We start from the raw sequence: 21,955 nt of genomic DNA on the forward strand, positions 1-21,955 counted from the left end.
TAATGTGTAGAAGAAAGAAAAAATCAAGAGACTTGGAAGAAGACATTTATCTCTCATCTCTTCTCTAACTTCTCTTTTAAGTTTTCATCATGATTTTGTGTGACTAAACTTTTCTAATTGATCGAAGGAAATGGAAGCCTAGGAATCAATAAAAATTGTGAGATCTAATTGATTTTTATTGTTCAATTTATGCTTTGAGTATTACATGTTCTTCTATACCTATTTTCTTGATTGTCTTGTTTAATTACTAGAAAGCCTACTAGCTTATTATTCATTGCAATCTACTGCTAAGTTAGATATCAAATCCGTAATTATTTGATCCTTCTAATTTGTGAAGCAATTAAGAATTAATGATTTGTTGCATTAGAAATTATTAGATCTTAGGAAAAATGTTCGACTAAATTAAATACAACCGCTTGTGTTTATATTGTTTAGCTTCATCGATCTCTCTAATTCTTAAAGCTACTACTAGATTAAACCTTTAGCGCTTGTCTTAGGTTGTTTAGTAGTTAAGATTAATTAGATCGTTTGTTTTCTATTCAACTACGATTAAGGAGAGATAGGAAAATAGTTTCAACGGTGAATATTCAAACTACGAATTGATATATACTTGTATCGATGATCAATAGTAAAATTCCTATGGTAGATGTTAATTAGACCAATGTTTGTTCTTTTGATTGATTTCAATTCTTTAATTTGAATTGTTCCTTAGTTGTTTTTCTTAAAATTATTTTCATTATACTCGAACCCCCCTCCTTACTTACGTAGCATAAAAACTAGGTTAGATACTCTCCGTGAGAATGATCCATACTCGCACCATTACATGTATTTTTTTAGGAGTATAGATTTTATTTTTGGTTGCTTGTGACAACACACCAATTTTTGGCGCCGTTGCCGAGGAGTGATTTTAGTTTATTTTTGTGCTTTTTGTAATCCTTATTTCGTTCTCGAAATTTTCAAAAAAAAAAATTTTTTAAATCACTTTGATTGTTTGTGTTTTATCATAGTATTTTTATTTATTTTCATTATTTTAGATTTTTCTTATTTGTTTTTCATGGTTTATTAAGGTTTCCTTGATTGTTTATGATTGTAACTCAATCTGCTAATCAAGGTGATTTACAGTGCGATCCAGAAATAGAGAGAACTTTGCGCAGGTTAAGGAGGGAAGTTCGGAGAAATTCTGAAAGGAACGATCTAGCATTTGATTCCCTATTTGCTAGCAATTTTGATTTAGAAGAGGAGAAAGTCATGGTTGGAAATCGAACTTTGAAAGAGCTTGCCGCCCATGATTTGAATCAACAACCCTTATGCATAACGTTTCCTACTTTGCATGCTACTACTACTTTTGAATTAAAATCTGGACTAATACATCTCTTACCTACTTTTCATGGCCTTGCAAGTGAAGATCCTCACAAGCATCTAAAAGAGCTTCATGTTGTATGTATGAGTATGAAACCCACGGGGGTGACTGAAGAGCAAATTAAATTAAGAACTTTTCTATTTTCTTTGAAAAATTCAGCTAAGGATTGGTTCTATTATCTACCCTCCGGGAGTATTACTACATGGAACGGGATGAAGAGGTTATTTTTGGAGAAATATTTCACAGCTTCAAAGGCGACCAACATTCAAAAAAAAAATTGTAGAGTAAGACAGCACAATGGAGAGTCCCTACACGAATATTGGGAACGTTTCAAGAAATTATGTGCATGTTGTCCCCATCATCAAATTAGTGAGCAGCTATTTATCCAGTATTTCTATGAGGGCCTTATATCTACTGATATGAGCATGATTGATGCTGCTAGTGGAGGAGCTTTGGTGGATAAAATTCCTGAGGCCGCGAGAAATTTGATTGCAAATATGGCGGCCAATTCTCAACAATTTGACACTAGGCTTGACCCTCCATCTAAGCATGTTAATGAGGTAAATATTTTCTCCCTTGAACAACAAATTGCGAGTCTAACTTCTCTTGTTCGTCAAATGACTGTAGGTAATATGCAAACGATAAAAGCTTGTGGGATTTTTTCGATAATAGGATATCCAACCGATATATGCCCAACTCTTCAAGAAGAACCCATTGAGCAAGTGAATGCAGTGAGTGATTTTCCTGGACAACCTCAAAGGAAGTATGATCCCTATTCGAGCACGTATAACCCAAGATGAAGGGATCACCCCAATCTTAGCTATGGGAATCCAAAAGTAAATCAGCCCACGACTCGAAACCACTCAAATTGCCAGCAATATAAGCAGCCATATCCCTTAGACAACATCCGGGCCAAACTTTTAATTATAATATGTCTTTAGAAGATATTGTTAAGTCTTTTGCCACTAACAACTTGCAATTTCAATAGGAGACGAAACAATTTCAACAAGAGGCAATGGCCAGTATTCAAAGTTTGGACAATCAGATGAGTCAAATGGCAATCGTAATTAGTCGACTAGAGGTACAAAATTCAAAGAAATTACCCTCTCAAACAGTAATAAATCCAAGAGAAAATGCAAGTGCAATTGTTTTGAGAAGTGGTAAAGCAGTTGAGATTCCAATAAAAACTGCCCCTGCGTCGTTAAAGTAAGAGAAAGAGAAAAATGTTATTGTAGACAGGAACGTTCCCAATAATGATAAAATACCTAAGCGTAGCGGACTCTGATCGTCGATCTAACCCACCAAATGATCTTCACTCACTGGCTCTACGCCCGCCTCACCAACTACAAGTTCTAGAACTAAAGAAAACATGAAGGAAAGGGTGAGTAACAATGGTTACCTACTAGGTCTACAAATAATTCCTACTAATAACCTCTCCTAACATGAACGAGTAAACATATTGATTCCTTTTAATACATACTAAGTTTTATAAATTAAATTACGATTAACTGGTACCTATAACCAGGATGCGCAATTAAATATTTTAAAATTTCACATTACGTCAATCAATGGTACTCATAATATAACATTTTCTTTTATACAATTCTAATTGACAAAATGGAAATATTGAACATGTATTTCATTTTATAATTCAAAATAAAATAACATATACATAATACACAATGATCGAGTAGTAAAATTAAAGAGTTGGGATTCCACAACTGGATTACTCCCAATCAGGACATGATGTTCTAATAATAAAGTATTAGTTCCTGATTTTGTAGTTGATCGATGCATTACCACACTTGCGGGATTATTTATCCAACTCAGACTGGCCGTTTGACGTGACCGTAAGTAATGGGTTTTTTTTCGACGTGCCAAGAGATTTGACTACTATAGATTGTTAGTGATCATTGATTAATCATCTCTATCTATGCTTATTAGACATGTATGTGATTTTCATTATACATCCCCATTCGTGTACGACCACATTTACAGTACAAATTTATTAGTAAAGATATAAATGAATAAACCCGAATTATAGTTATGATTCCACTCTCATACGCGTCCCATACCACATATGAGCTTGGTTGTCCTTATCGTGTATTTTAAGATAATACATCACTCCGGATAATATGATGAACTATCATTTTAGGTATTCACAAACTCTTTAATAGTTCACAAAATAACTACGTATACATATATCATTTTTCTTTGAAAACAAATAAGAAATTAATATTATTGAATTGAGAATGGATATCCAGTTTCCTACCATGTAATTGTGGTCTACTGGCCTAAAATAAATAGTAATACCGAAAGTAAACCAACGCATTACACTAACATAAAGTTAATAAATATGCACGTGAAAATAAATTACTTTGGATAATCGTTCATCAACCCACACATAACATAACACTATAAAATGCCAACATCATCCATCAGGTATGATTCTAACATTTTACTGTTTCATCCATTTTTACCTTTTTTACAATATTTTCACTTTTTGGTGCTTTGAATACCATTTCTTTTTTCTGAAATTTATCAAACAACGTAAATTCTTTTAATACTAATCATTTTCAAATTTTAAAATTCATTTTTGACAATTTGACTAAAAACTATAGCAAATTTAATCAAAATGGGATTTCGAAAATGCACAAAAATCAAATCGTCAAAATCAGTGCTGGCGGTAGCACACTGTGGCAGAACCATGTTTTAGGCAATAACACTACCAAATTGGCCTATGACAGGTAATAGTGGCACTACCATTCTTATCGATGGAACTAGGAGTCTACTCGAAATTTGGATTTTTGTCCAATTTTTCAAAATTTTCATTTTTTCTTCAATCCATTATCCCACCCATTATTCAATTGTTAAAAATACTATAAAAGCATATCAAACATGAAAGTCTCGCATGAATTTGAAATAAATGAAATGAAATCTATGTTTTAAAACAACATCGTAATTTTGATAAAAATTTTAGATGAAGTTTTCAAAATTTATGATTACTAATAGAAATTGAGAGTCCCCTACCAAAAATCGTGATTGTCGAAAGTGAAGAGCTAGTACGGAATTCGATGTGAATCAGCATGGCAATCGGAGTTGGATAGATTTGGTTGCGAAATAAATAGTGGTTTGCGAAGTTCTCGATGACGACGTCCCCTTATCCTTCTATAATAAATAACGAGCATGCCTCTAAGAAGATGAAATCTTTAGTAAAATGTGTCAAAACCCACTTGCTGGTTTTTTATGGGAGATGGAAAAGAAGAAAGAGAAATGAGGATCAAAGATCGTTAGGTTGTAGAACTCGTCGACACCGACAATTTCTTCTTCGTCAAGGCTCAGCGATGATTTGTTCGCTACGAATCTTGATGAGAAGAGGGTTTAAACCCCTTGGATTAATGTCGATTGGGTTGGGTTTTGTTAAAACGATGAGAATGAAATAAAAAAACTTTAAGTTCTTTTATTTATAAGGGCTTGAGGGCAAAATGAGCATTTTCTAATTTGTTTTTATTGTTGGTAGTATCTCGACTTTTCGAGCTTGAAAATTGACAAATGAGTATTCCATTCTTGATAAATTTTCGTTGCAAACCTAATGGTGAGATCGAATTTCATAAATTCTTGCTCTAACAAAAATTCAACTTCTTACGTCCCGTTTGACAAGAAAATTGAGGATTTTATAAGCTAAAATATATTTTTCGACTATTTTGAATCCAATGGAAAAGTTTGTTTTCATCAAAAGTGAACATAACAAATTCAAGAATTTCTACCTTAAGTCTCACTTTTAGAATTTTCTCAAAATTTTACTATTTGAATTTTCTCGAGATACAAATTAAAACTCGGGGTTGTATACTTTCTATTTTTAAGGAAGTATACAACTACGACATTATCACAATATATCTTCAATGGTCTAGCTATAGAGTCGAAAATCCCAAGTCTTGAGATAAAATTTCACAACCACAGAACATGACTCGTGACTTCAAAACATGCTACGAATTCAACCTCCATAGTGGATGAAGCAATAATGGTATGATTTACGCTCTTCTATGAGATAGTTACATCTGCTAGTAGAAATACAAAACTCGATGTAGACTTTCTACTATCAAAGCATCCAACATAATTTGAATCTAAGTACCCAATCACCTATAGATGATCTGATCTCTTGTAAGTGAGCATACAATCCTTTGTCCCTAATAAATTCCTCATAACCTTCTTTGTAGTTTTCCAATGATTTTTTCCTAGGTTACTCTAATATCTTCCTAACATTCCAACCATAAAATTGATATCTGATCTAGTACATGTCTAAGCATACATCAAACTTTCAATAGTTGAAACATATATAATATCTTTTATCTACTCCTTTTTTAAATCATTCATTGATCAAGCAATGTCTACAGACTGCATATTATATTTTTCTAAAACTCGATTGATCTATCATTTCTAAGACAATCCTAATATTCTTTGAGATTGATTCCTAATGATTTCTATGCTAATGACATATGTTATCTCATCCATATCAATCATCTTAAAATTCTTAATGAGATAATTCTTGGTTTCGTACCGCAAACTAAGATTACTACTAGCTAACAAAATATCATTCACGTACAGGATCAACGCAATAAACTTACTCCCACTAACTTTCAAATATATATATTGGTTAATAGTATATTTTTTAAATTCAAATGAGGTAATGGTATCATTGAACTTTACTTACCATTGCCTTGAAACTTGTTTAAGTTTATAAATAGATTTCTAAGTCAATAGGCAAACTTTTATTTTCCCTTTCTATGAATCCTTCAGGTTGCTTTATTTAAATTTCTTCATCCAAACTTTCATTTAAGAAAGTCATTTTCACATCTAGTTGTTGTAACTCCAAATCATAATGATTCATTGATACCACAATGATTCTCAGTGAGTCTTTTTTTAAATTTGGAGAAAAAGTCTCAATGTAATCGATATCTTCTTTCTGAGTAAAATCTTTGATCACAAGTATGACTTTAAATCGTTTGACATTGCATTTTACGTCGCGTTTGATTTTGAAGACCCATTTATAACAAACTTTCTTACTTTTAGAAGATAATTCAACGAGATCCTAAATATGGTTCTTGTTCATAGATTTTAACTCTTCTTTCATGGCATCCATTCACTTAGAATAATCAATACTTTGCATTGCTTGTGAAAACATAATAAAAATTTTATTTATTCCAATATTGTAATCAGATTCATATAGATATACCATTTAATCATCTAAAATTGTAAGTTTTTTTTTCTCTAACAGATCTTCTCAAAATTATCGATGGTGAATCTTCAATTATAATGGTTGAGTACTGGTGAAGTAGTGAACCAACTTGCTCTAACTGTTGTCAATTCTCCTCAAATTATTTAACATCCTATGAAACAACAGTTTCTTGAAAGTTAAAAGGTGGTAGGATATCCATTCTTACTTCTTCAAGAGTTATTTTATATGGTTCTACATTCCTACTAATCTCACTATTTTCCTAGAATTTGGTATTTTCGATTTTAACTATTCTTGTTCTGTGATTAAGGTAATAGAATTTGTATCCTTTAGACTTTTTTGTATAACCAAGGAAATATCTAAAAATGATCATGGATCCAATTTCTTTTCCTACGGATTGTAAATCTTTGTTTCCGCTAGACAACCCCAAACATGGAAATATCTTAAACTATGTTTCCTATCAGTCCATAACTCGAAAGGAGTTTTTAAAACTACATTACTAGAACCCCTATTTAAAATATACATTGCGGTCTTTAATGCTTTTTCCCACAAGAATTCTAGAACTGTTGAATGAGTCAACATACTCCTAATCATATCCATAAGTGTACGATTATCCCTTTCAGCTGCACCATTTATAATATCCCAAATTTTTTATTCGTACTTCGAAAAAAATAAATAGTAGAATTTTGAGAAAAAATTTTAAAAGTGAGACTTAGGGTAAAACTTTAGAATTTTTTTTGACCATTTTTAAAGAAATCTGATTTCACCATTGAATTCAAAATGGTCAAAAAATTAAATGCGAGTCCGCACATAAAATTTTCAAAATCTTCGATTTTCAGGTCGGACTAGGCAAAAAAAATGAATTTTTGCTAGAACAAGAATTTTTAAAATTTGATCACACCATTAGGTTTGCAACTAAAATTTATAGAAAAATTGAGTATTTACTCATCATTTTTGAAGTCTAGAAAATTGAATTATTATCGTAAAGGGAAACAACATCAATCTTCAGGTCTAACCGAACAAAAAAAGTAAATTTTTGTTAGAGATAGAATTTATAAAATCTGACCACATAATTAGATTCGCAACAAAAAATTATAAAAAATAGAGTATTCGCTTGTCACTTTTAGAGTCCAAATGGTCGAGTTATCGTCAAACGAAACAACATGTAAAATACTGATTTCGTCTCGCAAGTTTATATAAACGAATTTTTAATTTTTTTTAAACATTTATTATCTTCCCAAACGTACCAACAACTTTCAAATTTTTATAAAAAAATGTTGGTTTCTACCAACTCTAATTTCGATCTACGTCGCAAACGGGTCACCGTCGACTCTTGATGAAGAAGGGAAAAACGTCTGCAATGTCGAACTTTAAAAGTATGATCTTTAAAAAAAAATCATTTATCCTAATTTTAATGAAAATAATATTAGATTTTTAAAATTGAATCTACGATGCAAATCAAAACTAAGACTATTAGAAAGATCCAAAAGTTCTCTACCTCATATTCGAATGCTAAAAACTCTACGAAGCACAAAAAAGATCAAGTTGGATTGAAGGTTCCATGTTGATGTTGTTGAAATTTCTAACTTGTTATATATCTTTAAAGGTTGCAATGATCCGATCGTTTTTCTCTTCTATGCCAACATTCAACGGAAGCTCGAATTAGTTAAAAACCTAGGTTGAAGATGAAGAGGGCTAGGATTTTCTTTTAGAAGAAGCGAACGTAAGAAATAGATAAATAATTCTAAAAAAATTTCATGTGTCCTAGTATTTATAGTGTTAAATGGACATAATAGTCATTATTTATTTTATTTTATTTTAATTAAAAAATTTGTCTTGCATCCCGATTTTCGTGATTATATAGTCTATTTCAGTTAAATTTTCGATGCAGATCAAATAGTGTTATCGATTTCAAAAAATTCTAACTTCAAAATTTTCTTCTATTTATTGACCTACGAATTTTCTTGAGATACGTGTTTAAAAATCTAGGGCATTACAGAATAACTTCAGATTATATGCACATAATATCCCTTGAAATTCAAATTTCTTACAACTACAACTTACTAATTATTCTGAAGGTATGTAAGTGAGTGAACTCTAGCATTTGATTTTCTCAATTCTCTCACAATATAACATGTTGTTCCATCATCACTTCTTGACATCAACTTTAAAACAAGTTTTTTTAATTCATCTTGAAAACTTTGAAATATTTTCCTGGTGTATTTGATTGATGTTTCATATTCAACCCCCCATTCAGTCAACAAAACAGGTCTTGTTTGTCTCGTATTAGTATCAATGATTTTTCCTTGAAACGACAATCAATTGATTTGTTTTCATGCCTACATAAAAATGAACTAGACCATAGATTTGCACCAATTTTCCTTCAATAAATATAAATTTTGAAGTCATTCATAGTCATGTAACTCATAAGTTGAAAGCAACAATTCCCAAGTCTCTTAAAACTCTATGACAGTCTCCAAATCGTATATACATCTTTTTAGATCTCTTGCACATATCTTAAATTGACTAAACACATTTTATAGATGTTTTGCTACATTCTAATATATATGCCATAGACATAATCGATGATGAATAATGAAAAATACTTGGTTGATGGCAATGGCAATCGTTGCAGCTTGATTAGTAAAAATCGTCTTAAGTTGTTTTTCGACTATAACCCCTAAAAAAATTTGGAACAATCAGACAAATGACTTTGTCATCTCACAATCAAGTAAACCGCTACCAAATAAAACTGTTTTCCTATGGTGGTTTACATCAATGATTGGAGTACAAATCATATTATAGTTGCTTGTTTTATATGTAGTGTCGAAACATATGACATCTCCAAAAATTTGTAATCACACCTTGACTTAGGATCAACAATAAAATAATTACAAATTTGATTTTCCTCATCAATTTGAAGCTTGTAAAAAAGAACTTGTTCGTTTCTTACTTGTTTGTTAAATATTCTAGAAGACACGGTGAATCTCTTTACTTAAGAACTCATTATGTTCCTTAGAAACGAGATTATAATAATCGGATTGTGTGAAATTTAGATTCTCTGTCCCATTTGCTTTTGTGCTTAAATAAAAATATATATGTTGTCTTGATTCCTGATAATCTCATATTTTGTAAGAGATCAGCCTGAGCCACCTCTATATGTCAATGAGATATTCGCAAATGTGAATTTTTTTATTTCTCAGGCACATGATTGTGATCTTCTAAAATATCAATCACCATATACTTATTTGATTTTTCTCTAAATTTTAATGTTAGTGATGCCATGCAACCACATCTCCATTCATTCCTCATTTTTGTTGGGGTCAATTTTTTTTAGTATGTTCCTTCTAAAGAACAATATAAATCTCTTCTTAGTACTATCCATTTACTCATGTACATAGTTTTATTTGAATGTTGAAACCGACCTTCATTGCATAAGTATTATAAAAAATTATATGCTTCGTCATATGTATTGAATAACATCCCAACTCGATGAATATCTTCAATCTTTTTTTATTCTTCATCTACCCCTGACTCATCATCTAATTTTTGTCACACTGTCATCATCTTCAATCCTCATATAAAAATAAAAGTTGTTAGTATCTAAATGGTGGTCGAAGTCTTTAATTATAAAAAAATTCTCAATATGTGAAAATTTATGCAAGAACAAATTTTCTGTTGATTAATTTTAATAATTAAATATTTTAATTTTCTGTTGATAAATTTTACAAAGTTATCATATTCCAATTCTCTATTTAAAAAAACCGTTATACTCCTTTTTTAAAGTTTTTTTGGTCTTTTAAAATATTATCCATTTCTTCCCATCAGAAATAATTTTAAATATCATATATGTTTGTATTATTTTTAGGTAAAATATCCTATAAATTTCTATTTAAAATAATATCAAATTTATTTTAAGGAAGCTGCAATTGGCACGCTACCTATTACTTATTAATTTTACCCCAATTAAAAATAAAGAAAATAAGGGAATGATTGAAAATAAGTAAAAGTTGGAGTGCCAATAGAATCTCTATTGTTTTTATTTTTTTGAATTTAGTATGTTATATGAGTCTAATTATAACTGTAAACAGCCACTCAAATTGTTTGAACAAGTGTTATAACGTTGAGATCATAATTTGAACCTATCCATAATAAAGTTTGAAGAGTGTTTTAATCTTTAATTAGGGTGTAATAAGTAAAAGTTAAAGCTTTGTTGCAACTGTTGCTTTTTTATAAAATTTTAAATTACACAAAAGCATAGAAGAACAAAGCATGTTAGATTACATCACAATAGTCCATGTATTACAGCCAAATAGCTTATTTAATTTTACCATATGATTTTAATTATGAAAATTCGACTAGGGGTATAGCCGACTGAAGACTAAGGCAAAACACTAAATCTTTTTTGTTCCTCCCATATCCCAAACAATTTACAAAAATTCAAAATAGATCAATTTAACTATATTAAAAAAAATTGAAAAAAAAAAAAAAAAAAAAAAAGAAAAGGAATATTTTTCTCCTCTTTGATCCTCTTCTATGGATGGTTTCTTTTTTGAGAAAAGAGTTGTAGAATTTTTTTAAGATGGATTTTAGGATTTCTTTAGTTTTTTTATTTTAATCTTTCTTTGTTTTCGATTTTTAAGATTATTCTAAACAAAAATGATGCCCTAGTAAGAATCGCAAATTTAAGCAAGTGAAATAAATGAGAATCGAAGGAAAATTATATTAGGATTTTTTGTGAAATTTCAAAGGTTCTCTATTGCAGTTCCGAGAGGAAAAGATGGAAGAATCACATGGGAAGGGAATAAGAGGAAGGAAAGAAGAATTTTTCCAAAAATCGTAGGCAAATCAATATGCCTGCAGGAGAGAGAAATATTTTCTCTTAAATTTTTGACATCATTTATGACATCTGTCAAATGTCAAATAGAGCATGTGAGCAAAAAAATCACTTTGCATACATAATCATACAATGATTTTTTGCTTCTAGACTGAGAAAATTTGCTCACAAGCCAACAGCCGTTAGACATGTGGCACAAATGACATCATCCATAGAGAGAAAATTTCTCTCCTACCCGCACGTCCTCTACCTATGAATTTCAATTTTGACATTTAAAATTTTAAAATGAGTCGTTGAGACCACATGGATTTTCACTGTCTTCTAGATTTTATTAAAATACTTATGTTCAAAACAAACAAAAAAAATCATTTTCAAGCTTGATCCATGGAAATTAAAATGGACGGACTATCGAGTACCCAAACTTCAAATTAAAATTCAATGGTAAAAAATAAAATCTTTTTTTTTTTTATCTTAAAGTTGATAGAATGTCTTCCTCTACAACCTCATGGCATTAGATCATGTTTTTGAATGGCAGAAGGTGATCCGGTCAAGAAACTTTGCTTTTTCATTGTAGGCAGGAGAGAGAAATTTTCTCTTTTATTATTGATGTCATTTGTCCCACATGTCAAATGGCTATTGAACTATGAGGGGAAAAAAAAGCACTCCATAACCATATAGGCTAGCAATGTGTGAAACAAAGTGAATTTTAGTATTATTCCAACATTTTCTTGAAACAAAATGAATCACGTGTGAAGTAAAGGAAAGAAGCGGCCAAATAATGCTTCTGATGTCATCCTCTCATCTTGTGTGGTGTTTATGGTCTTTACAAGTACCACCCTACAGAAGAACTCTTTAGACAAGTTCCTTTCTTTCTTGCCCAAAAACAGCCTACACTCTCATTGGAGAAAATAAAAAATAGACCACCTAAAGTCCCAAATTTAAATAAATTTTACTTGTTGGCCTCGTGTCACTCTTTTTCGATTGTGAAACGTCGCACAGGTTGCTACAGACAAAAAGCCCTGCGAAGAATACGCTTTCACATATCATGCCAGACGTATTGGATCAGACTTCTTCATATAAACATTAGCAGATATTACATTACTTTATTTATTGAATGAAATTTCCAACGAATCATAGCAAAGAGATACTAAAATGAAAGAAACAAAAAAAAAAAAAAAGTCCTCATCTTTTAATTTACTTAATTTTACAATACTAAAGAAAAAATTCTCTATGAATTATTGGATCAAAAGTCTCATAAAATTGGATTAAGCCCTACACCATTGAAAGCTGTTTTGAATTCTGAGATTTATTTTTTGATCTTCTCTCTCTACCATCCAACCATTGAACCGTTCTTCTTGCAATTGGGAACCAAAGCTTCCTCCTCCTCTCCTCACTTGCACTAATTCCATCTAGAGAAGACTCTTGCATTCTATTTTTCAGTACAAGATCCTCAAACCTCGAGTGGTTCGTAATCTCTGACATCGATCGCTTCCCCAATCCTACTAATAACCTTGAATTATCATTTAGATTTGTTATGGAGTCTGAAGCAGATGGAAGATTTGATGAAGAACAACCTGAAACCGAATTACTTGTATCAAACAGTCTTTTCTCCTTAAGTTTCTCATTTCTTTTGGTCTCCGATAACATGTTATCGAATCTCTTACTCGACATAATATTAAGCATTTGAGAATTAAAGAACATTAGATCCGTCGAACTAACATCACTCCATCTGTTCTTGAAAATGACGTCGGACGCTATAATCTTGTGAACAAGTTTTTTATCATCAACATCGTCTTGAATCAATAATTCCTCTTCTTTATTACCTTTGTCATCCATTTTTCGAAAGCTGCTTCCCACACTAAACCTCGAAGATCCTCCAACGTCTTCTTCTTCTCTTCGTACAAATAGCTCGAGATCAGGATCATTTGTTAGCTCAGAAAGGTTTCGCGAGAATCTCAAACTGTTGGAGTTTGTGAAAATTGTGAGGTCCTCGGGATCGACCTTGTAGCGACAAATAGGACAGCTGGAATGGCTCTCAAGCCACTGATCCACACAGTTTATATGAAATGCATGTTTACACTTGGGTAGCAATCGAAGAATCTCAGTATCTTCGAATTTCGATAAACAAACAGCACACTCAAGGCCTTCTTTTGATCCCTTAAGAGAAGAGAATCTGAAGAAAGGTAGTGATTGAATTACAGTCTTATCGATTCCGGAGAATCTAGACGTTGTTCGAATTAACCAATTATTCCTATGTTCATCTAAATTACGATTTGATGCAGAAGTGTGACAGTATTTTGCATAGATAAGAAGAAGAAATGTTATGGAGAACATGATTGAGAGGATACCAACAACGACTGCTATGCTGGGACGGAAGGAGGGGCCGTCACCGTCTTGACTTGGTTCACTTTGTGCTTGTACATCTATGAACAACAACAAGACAAGTATAACGAAAAGGCCCTCTTGCTTCATGGGGGAATCTTCACCTTTGTTCTTAATTACAGGAATTCTATGCTTCTCTCTCAGGAAATCTTTCTTGTTTTCAAAGGCAATAACTTGAGATGGTTTGGTTATTATCCATCTTTATAAGGATAATTTGCTTTCTATTAAGGTTAAAATTTGGAATCTATTTTTTACATTTTTTTTTTTTTAATTATATTATATCAAGGATGGAGAGGTGGACGGATGTGTATTTGATATAAATAACATTGTTGACTTGGTGTGAAAATCTGTAACTAATTAAGACATGTTTGATAGCAACCAGAATCTTGGGAAAAATCATTTTTCAAGAAAATTTGTTAGTTAACTCTTATTTTATTGCAAGAAAAATACAATTAGGTGTAGAATCTAAAGAACAATGATTTTCAAACTCTTCACTGGGCCGATACTCCGCTGATGTGGCATTTTCATGAAATCATAGATCCATTTCATCAGGATACACCCCTCCATTTCTTTTATGAGAATTTATAGTTGTGTATCCCGATAAAACACATCTATGATTCCATGTCCATGCCATGTCATTCAAGTATTGACCCAATGAAAACTTTTTAATTCAAATATCAACACTCAAATCTAAAATGTCCAGCCCATCACTTCGCTTTCCAGTCAGGCATAAATCATTGAGTTGTGAAAACCTTAACCCACATGGCATACTCAATTGACTTTGGTGACGTGGCAAATTTGGAAATCATAGATTTGTGCTCCTTGGGATACATGATTCCCTTGTGATACACTTTTATGGGGAAATTGTGTATCCCAAAGGGCATAGATCTATCACTCTCAAATTTGTTAAGTCAGGAGAGTCGATTGAGTATGCCACATGGGGTAGTCAGATTATCATGATTCTAAATCATTTTTTCACACCCCCTTAGAAAATTAAAGAATCATGATAAAATGACCCCTCACGTAGCATACTCAATTGACTCCCCCCTAACTTGACATGTCCTAGAACCGTAGATCTGTACTCCTCGGGTCCACCCAAACCAAACCGATCCAGATTAATGAAATTTTATGTTTGGTTCGTATTTTATAAAAATTGAAATTGAACCAAAATTTCAGGGTTTTTAAAATCATAAAGACCATAAACAAGCCAAAAATTTGGGTTAATTTCGAAAATGGTAATTTACCATTTTCAAAAATAATTTTGTTTTACCAAAATGATAAGAAATAAATGATCATTATTGTGATTATTATATTGCTATAATGGGGAGGTACTTCATCACAATAGTGGAAGTATATTCAAATTAGATTTTCACCCACTCATCTATCTATCAGTTGCACATCTCAACCAAAAAAAAAACTGAAAGTAATCATCTTTTTAACTGTCACAATGGTAGCTAGTTAATTCCAAATTACATAATTTACAATCTTCATCAAACATTTGTTGTTTAACTAGAAATATTCTCATATTTTAATAAATTCTCTAATTCCTTCAATTGCATTATCAACATATTAAAGACCTTCTTGAATTATGAGATTTTGTATTTGTGCAGTACAACGAATATGAAAATAATTTTTTAAATATCTATTATCAAATAAAATTTAAAAAGAAAAAAACATAATTTGTCTCTAATATTTTGACTCAAACATTTTTACTACATCTCTTTTAAGTATATTTCTGAAAATATATTTCTTGAATAAAATTTTTGAAATTATCGTTTTAACAATTAAAAATGGAACTTCTTCCATAATAATTTTTTTTTTCAACAATTAAAAATAAAATTTCTTTCATACAAAAAAAATTAACGATGGAGTGGCATGCTATCACTAGAATATGTCAATGTGTTCACTTCAACCGTAGAGTCAACAATATACTCCTACTACATGTACCTCTGTATTTTTGCAGAGTAGTGCTGAAGTGACATAAGTTTACTGTGATTCTCACAATTCTGATGTGGATAAGCATACATAACCGTAGATGATTTTTACGCGTATCATGAGGAAACACATGTACAATTATGTGTACATCCCACTTCAGAATTGTGAGAATCGCAGTAAAGACCCTGTGTCACCTAAGCATTAGTGCTTTTTTTCAAGGACCTCTTTGACTTTGGATTCCATCGCTAACTACTTGCAACCTCCCTACAATTTTCCTATCGAATGACTCTGACCTCCCCCAACTAAGTTGGTTACTCTCCTGCATATCTGTCTGTCCTCATCTACCTCCTACCCGATCCTTGACATTTTAAAAATATTGACTTTCGTTAAAAACTCCCTCAGATGGCACAATACTGTGGACGCAATCTTCCAAGAGATTTTAAATTGAACCGAAGCTAAGATCTCGTTGCACAATATTACGACACCCAAGTCAATTCTCTAATTTAAGTTTCGAATATGATTCAATTTTGTTGCCTCCATAATAATAAAAAAATTGTTTTAGAAATATTTCTTGCCTTAATTGATGACTCAACCATTCCAAAACATCTTAGTGTTTTTCTGAGCTTCCATATATTTTCTGATTTTGAGTCAGATCAAGTGTGATTCCGAGTCCCTCCTACTTGGCGACCATTCAACAATTTTCCAACCAAAATCATCTACCCCTGATTAATCTCAGGGTGACATCCCATTAAAAAATTCATCATAAATTATCCCTCCACAAATTACATCATGCCTGCTAGTTCTGCTGGAAAATTTAAGAGTCAAATAATTGTTCTGATCATGAGGGTACTGTAGTTCCTTACAATAACCAAAAACCACAAATTTTCTTTTTTTTATTTTATTTGGGAGGGGTGGGGTGGGGTTTGACTACTCCCACGGTCACAAGCACCGCCCCTTTGGAAAGTCCTACATGTAAATGATTGAATCGAGGGTCAACCGGGCCCAAGAGGGAGGGTCAACCAGATCCATAGCTTTGCGGCGCTCAAACACTTGACCTATCCTTCCTTCCTAAGGAGTTTATCAAGGCACGACTTGCCACTAGGCCAACCTCAAAACCACCATACTACTATATTTTTGTAGAGATTCAAACGAAAATTATTCATATATATAAAAAAGACCGTTCAAGGGACCAAAATTGTGACATGTATAGGAAATATGGGTTAGAAGTTTGGAATGGACTCATTTTTTGTAAGGATGATATCCTCACCATAGAGATCATCCTCAACCTATTTTGAAACTTCTGACCCCATCAAAAGTGCTTTACAAATAATTGACGGTCCACGATTTTCAACTTGTACAACTAGGGTTAGAAGTTTCGTAATGAGCTGATTTTTTGTGACGATGAGCTAGGATTAGAAGTTTCGTAATGAGCTGATTTTTTGTGACGATGATCTCATCCTCACAAAATATCAGCTCATTCTGAAACTTCTATCCCATATTTTTGAAATACATTGCATCCTCACAAAATATCAGCTCATTACGAAACTTCTATCCCATATTTTTGAAATACGTTGTCAAATTTTTTTCTCCCGATCCTGATCCTGATCCTGGTCCATATATATATATATATATATATATATATATATATATAGAAGTTTCAGATTGGACTGATTTTTTTTTAGAATGATCTTTATGTGGACCATCAATTTTTAACGGTTAATTTGTAAATCACTTTTGATGGGACTAGAAATTTCAGACTGGACTGATTTTTTGTGAGGATGATCACTTTTAAGCCATATAGGACAAATTTCGGCTTCATACATTGACTGCCAAATGCTACCAACAAAAATAATCAGTTCCGCCCCTTGCACCCTTGCAAACATACTTACTCTTATAAAAGCTCCATTCTTCAAACAATTGTCAAGAAATCAAAGACATGAACCTCTTCCCTGATGAAGAATTTAACCATCAGTGATGAAAACAAATTCAGATACACTTTCGGTTTTCACCTATGCTTTTCTGAAAAAAAAATTCAGATGCACGCCTTACCTGACATGGAAACCTGTTTTTGGTTTCCTTTGTAAAAAATAATCTCATATTACTGGTACCATGCAGGAAAAGAAAAGCACTTCTAATGGCGCAGTTCCTTCCCTTTTGGTTTTAGGGTCAAACCAGTCGAAATTGAGTGATCTACTCTTCTGCATTAGCAGATGAGTCAGCAACTTTAGCTAGCATTCAAATCATGGCCACCTGATTAATGGTGGTAACAACAATAGAGCACTCAAATCATTACTAAACTCTTATAACCACCTTTCTTACCTCAGCACTTCAGAAAGCCTAAGGAAATTGGATTTGGGGGAAAGAAGAGGAATCAGATCATGGAATCATTTTCCATGCCTTTGCGGACGCTTTCTCTTGGATCTCAAATCGACAACAATGACCGAGATGTTGTCAGAACTGCTTTTCCTGTAAGCTAGATCAGTTAGATGGTCAGCTACGGCTTGTGCTGGAGGTGATGATGATGTCCCTTCAGCCATCATGGACCGTCTCCGTCGCCTGAACAAGAGGCAAGCCACCTCCCCAACCTCATCATTAGACATAACATCCCAAAGCCCATCACTCGCCACTCTCAAACACTTCTTCACTTCTCATTGTGAAAGTAACTTCAGGTACAGGAATAATCCATGGCCTCAGATATCAGTCACCTGGAATATAAAAACATAATACCCTATGAGCAGAGTGGCATAAAATGAGCACAAGAAATTCTAGAGAAATTGATCCAAGGACAATAAACAAAAAAAAGTAAAGCAAGATGCAATCACACAATATACATAGATTTTACGTGATCCCTCAAGATTGAGGTACGTCCATGGATCACACCAATACCACTATGAAGAAAAAATTTGTAGTTACAAATTACACCCTTTCACCAAAAATAGATATATAAAACCCTGGGAAAACCTAACTAGGGTTTTACATAATATCAGTGAAATTACAAAAATGCCCTTGGGAAAATTTCTTTCTAACTAATACAATCAGGCTCCACAAACCATAACAGAAATAAGCCAGTAAAGAAACACACTACAATAAATTGAACAAATGAAGAGGCTTAAATTTCCTATGGTAGCTGGTTTCAATTTGGATTCGAAACCTCTAAACTCATCGTGTACTTATATTTTTACATTGAAAAATCTAATCTAATTCGTGGATCGTCAAACCTAGAAAGTTTAATCAACCAAAAGAATCATATACCATGAATACACCAATTATTGCATATTATCTAACTATAGAATTCTGATTATTCCACGAGATGAACTTCTAAGACTATAGTAACCCCACTTCCCTAAATAGATAAGCAAGAGGAAGGTTCTTGTGAAATCTAGAGCATGTTTTTCATCAACATAAAGCAAAATTCTTAGAAGGGGATTTTGAGTCAACTTCTTTTCCTAGTATTTCGACAAAAAATAAAAGCATTACAAAGTGTGACCCAATCACAGCATTATGTAGCGAAGGGTATCACAATCACATTTCATAGAAACTGCACATACCTCAGACTACAAATCCTAGCTACAGACTTCTCTTTACCACTATTCTTGATTCTTTTATGTCTTAAAGCTTTAGAACCCACTTCAACTTCTCTTTTCTAGGATTTTTTTTTACCAAAAAAAGCATGACATTTCATAGAAACTGAGCGTACCTCATTGAAAACTGCAAGTGCCTCAAGCTTTTCTTTACCAATTTTCTTGATGCGTTTATTTCTTAAAGCTAAAAAACCCACTTCTAGGGAACAGATCTCCATCATTAATACAACACCCATTTATTAATGCAAAGCCGACCTTTCCTTGATCTTCTTAACAATGTAGCATTTCCATACCTTTTTGATATTATAGCCAATTTTTACAGAAGGCCACATCAGCGCCACTTTGGCATATGCTGCAAGTCCTCAACTCCAAGCTCTTGCATGGCTCCATGTCATCCTGACAACAGTAGCACCATAGCAGCTTATTAGGCCTTGGGGCAACCACTGGAGTCCAATGGTTCCACGATTTGGTTGGTTCCCTTCACCAAGTTCCGTAGTCTTAAGGTATGCTAACCACCAACCACAAAAGAGCAGTAAGATGCCCACTGATTCGAGAAGGCACCTCAGATCTGCATCAACCCTCAGAGAGAGAGATGGGTCAGCATCCTTGTAATTAGAAGATGGAAATTTATATCATTGTATTCATGTCTTACCCGCCCACATTTTGGCAAGTACACTCAGGAGATAAGTTGCATAAGCAAAAAAAAGAAGACAAAAGGTAGTGACTGGAAGATAATCTAATTGGTAGTAAGTGTCATCTTAGTCTAAATTAAGTCTTTCTTGAATCAATGCGTGCTATGGGAAAAGTGGCAAACAGTTGCGTAATCCCCATATCTATGTTTTACCTTTCACTAAAAGAAAGCATGTCTGTCATGAATTACCAATCAAAAAAACAAAAAAAAAAAAGGAAACTGTGTTGTAAACCAAGGAACCAAGGTCTGAATGCTTAGGATATCTTTAACTAAGTTTCTATGATGTGACAGCACGAGAGTCCACTATAGATACTCACCTACACCTCTAAACACAAAATAAAATATATCCTGCAAACAAACATGTGCCACCTTCCCCAATGAGAGAAAGTAAGGAATAGTAGGATCGTCATTTCTCCATATTCATTCTTTTGGAAGGTTTCTACGTGAAATTTGACCACTCCATTAAGGTCCTTTTCTTTACAAATTGCAGATCTTAAAAGTTTTTCTATAGTTAAAAACATTTTTATGCATAATTTAGTGTTCCTATCATACATTTAAGTCGCATTAGTACTATAAAATTTGTAAATGCATCAGGTACACAGATCTATAACATATTTACACAACTGTACATTTCCATCAAATTTAATTGTTATTTTGACCTTTTAGGTTAAAAGATCTAATATAGATAAGAGTAAATAAAAGCAGAACCTATAGAGCAACAAATACATTCATGAATGATATAACCTAGGTTTCTAATAGGATTTGATCTTTTATGATCGATATAATTAGCTCAATCTCCCACTTGGTCCTCACAATACACTAGTTTTAGTAAAGGATTCTTTGGGTCAGATCTTTAAAGTCGAAATGCATGAAATTATTATGGGATTGTGTCCATTCAAATTTCCCCCAATTCCGAGAGTACGATTAATGGTGAATTATGAAAATATAATGCGTTCACTATGAAATGAAGGTGATTTCATGGTAGACAGTGTAATGCCCCAGGACCACAACAATATGATATGGTCCGCTTTAGATCAAAACTTGCACGGCTTTAAAATGTGTCATACCATGTAAGGTCTAGTTTGTCCTTATAGCCTAGGCTCTGGACATTCTCCTACCCGATGAGGACTAATCACACTCCTCCCTGCTATTCCATCCCACAACGTGAAGGACCCAATTTTACCTCGTGCGGTCTTCGCAACCATTTCCACATCCAACCAGTAAAGCACCGGCAATTCCGTGGGACTAATCACACTTCTCCCTGCTATTCCACCCCACAACGTGAAGGACCCAATTTTACCTCCTGCGGTCTTCGCAGCCATTTCCACATCTTCGACTTTGATACTATTTGTAACACTCTAGGCTCACGACAATACGATATTATCCTCTTTGGGCTGAAACATGTACAATTTTAAATTGCATCATACCATATAGGGTCAAATTTGTCCTTATAGTGCAGGTTTTAAATGTTTTCCTGCCTAATATAGGACTAATCACAGTCCACCGATGACTCCACTTTGACCTCAGGTGGTCTTCGCAACCCTTTCCTCGTCCAAACAGTAGAAACTAGCGGGGACATGACATACGACTAGTACCACTAATGCCTTTGAGCATTAGTGGTAGAAAAGAAAATGTCAAAATTTTGAGTCATAAAAAGGGAGGGATCTAACATGTTCAAACAAAAAGGTACTACAAATATGAATTTAGAAAGCGATTTATGGTAATGTAGGACAAAAATGTTGATGGGATAGAAGTTCTGACCACCGAAGAGACTTTAACCTCTCAGAACACTAGGAAATCAAGGGGGGGTGGGGGAGGGAGCAACCACCTTAGGTGAATTGCCTGTATGGGAAGTGTAGATGTTCAAATAGACATGACTATCATTCTTCCTCAAAAAAGTATTTCTAAGGAAGAAATTTATGAAGGTGAAACAACT

The 21,955-nt window shown here is 33.0% G+C and overlaps 2 protein-coding genes across 2 annotated transcripts; both read right to left on the reverse strand.

Annotated features, from left to right (window-relative positions):
• Positions 1–12,488: 12,488 nt before the first annotated feature.
• LOC147393108 (RING/U-box superfamily protein) lies at positions 12,489–14,240 on the reverse strand. The gene has a single exon (XM_086454931.1). It carries the CDS (start codon positions 13,900–13,902, stop codon positions 12,703–12,705), a length of 1,200 nt encoding a protein of 399 aa, XP_086311057.1. The 5' UTR covers positions 13,903–14,240; the 3' UTR covers positions 12,489–12,702.
• Positions 14,241–18,131: 3,891 nt separating this feature from the next.
• Positions 18,132–21,341, reverse strand: LOC147393109 (protein phosphatase 2C 53-like). The gene is made up of 2 exons (XM_086456511.1): positions 21,203–21,341; positions 18,132–18,391 (listed from the first exon to the last, which is right to left on the reverse strand). The coding sequence occupies exons 1-2, from the start codon at positions 21,339–21,341 to the stop codon at positions 18,132–18,134; spliced, it is 399 nt and encodes a 132-aa protein (XP_086312637.1).
• Between the last annotated feature and the right edge of the window lie 614 nt (positions 21,342–21,955).

This window comes from Akebia trifoliata, chromosome 10, assembly GCF_017979445.1.
Source record: "Akebia trifoliata isolate Shusen 1 chromosome 10, ASM1797944v1, whole genome shotgun sequence".
NCBI lineage: Eukaryota > Viridiplantae > Streptophyta > Magnoliopsida > Ranunculales > Lardizabalaceae > Akebia > Akebia trifoliata.

Coding starts and splice junctions, on each gene's coding strand:
- LOC147393108 (XM_086454931.1), bottom strand. CDS start 13,902: ATGAAGCAAGAGGGCCTTTTCGTTATACTTGTCTTGTTGTTGTTCATA.
- LOC147393109 (XM_086456511.1), bottom strand. CDS start 21,341: ATGGCTGCGAAGACCGCAGGAGGTAAAATTGGGTCCTTCACGTTGTGG. Junction 18,392..21,202: donor GGTTGCGAAGACCGCACGAG/GTAAAATTGGGT, acceptor CACAATGAGAAG/TGAAGAAGTGTTTGAGAGTG.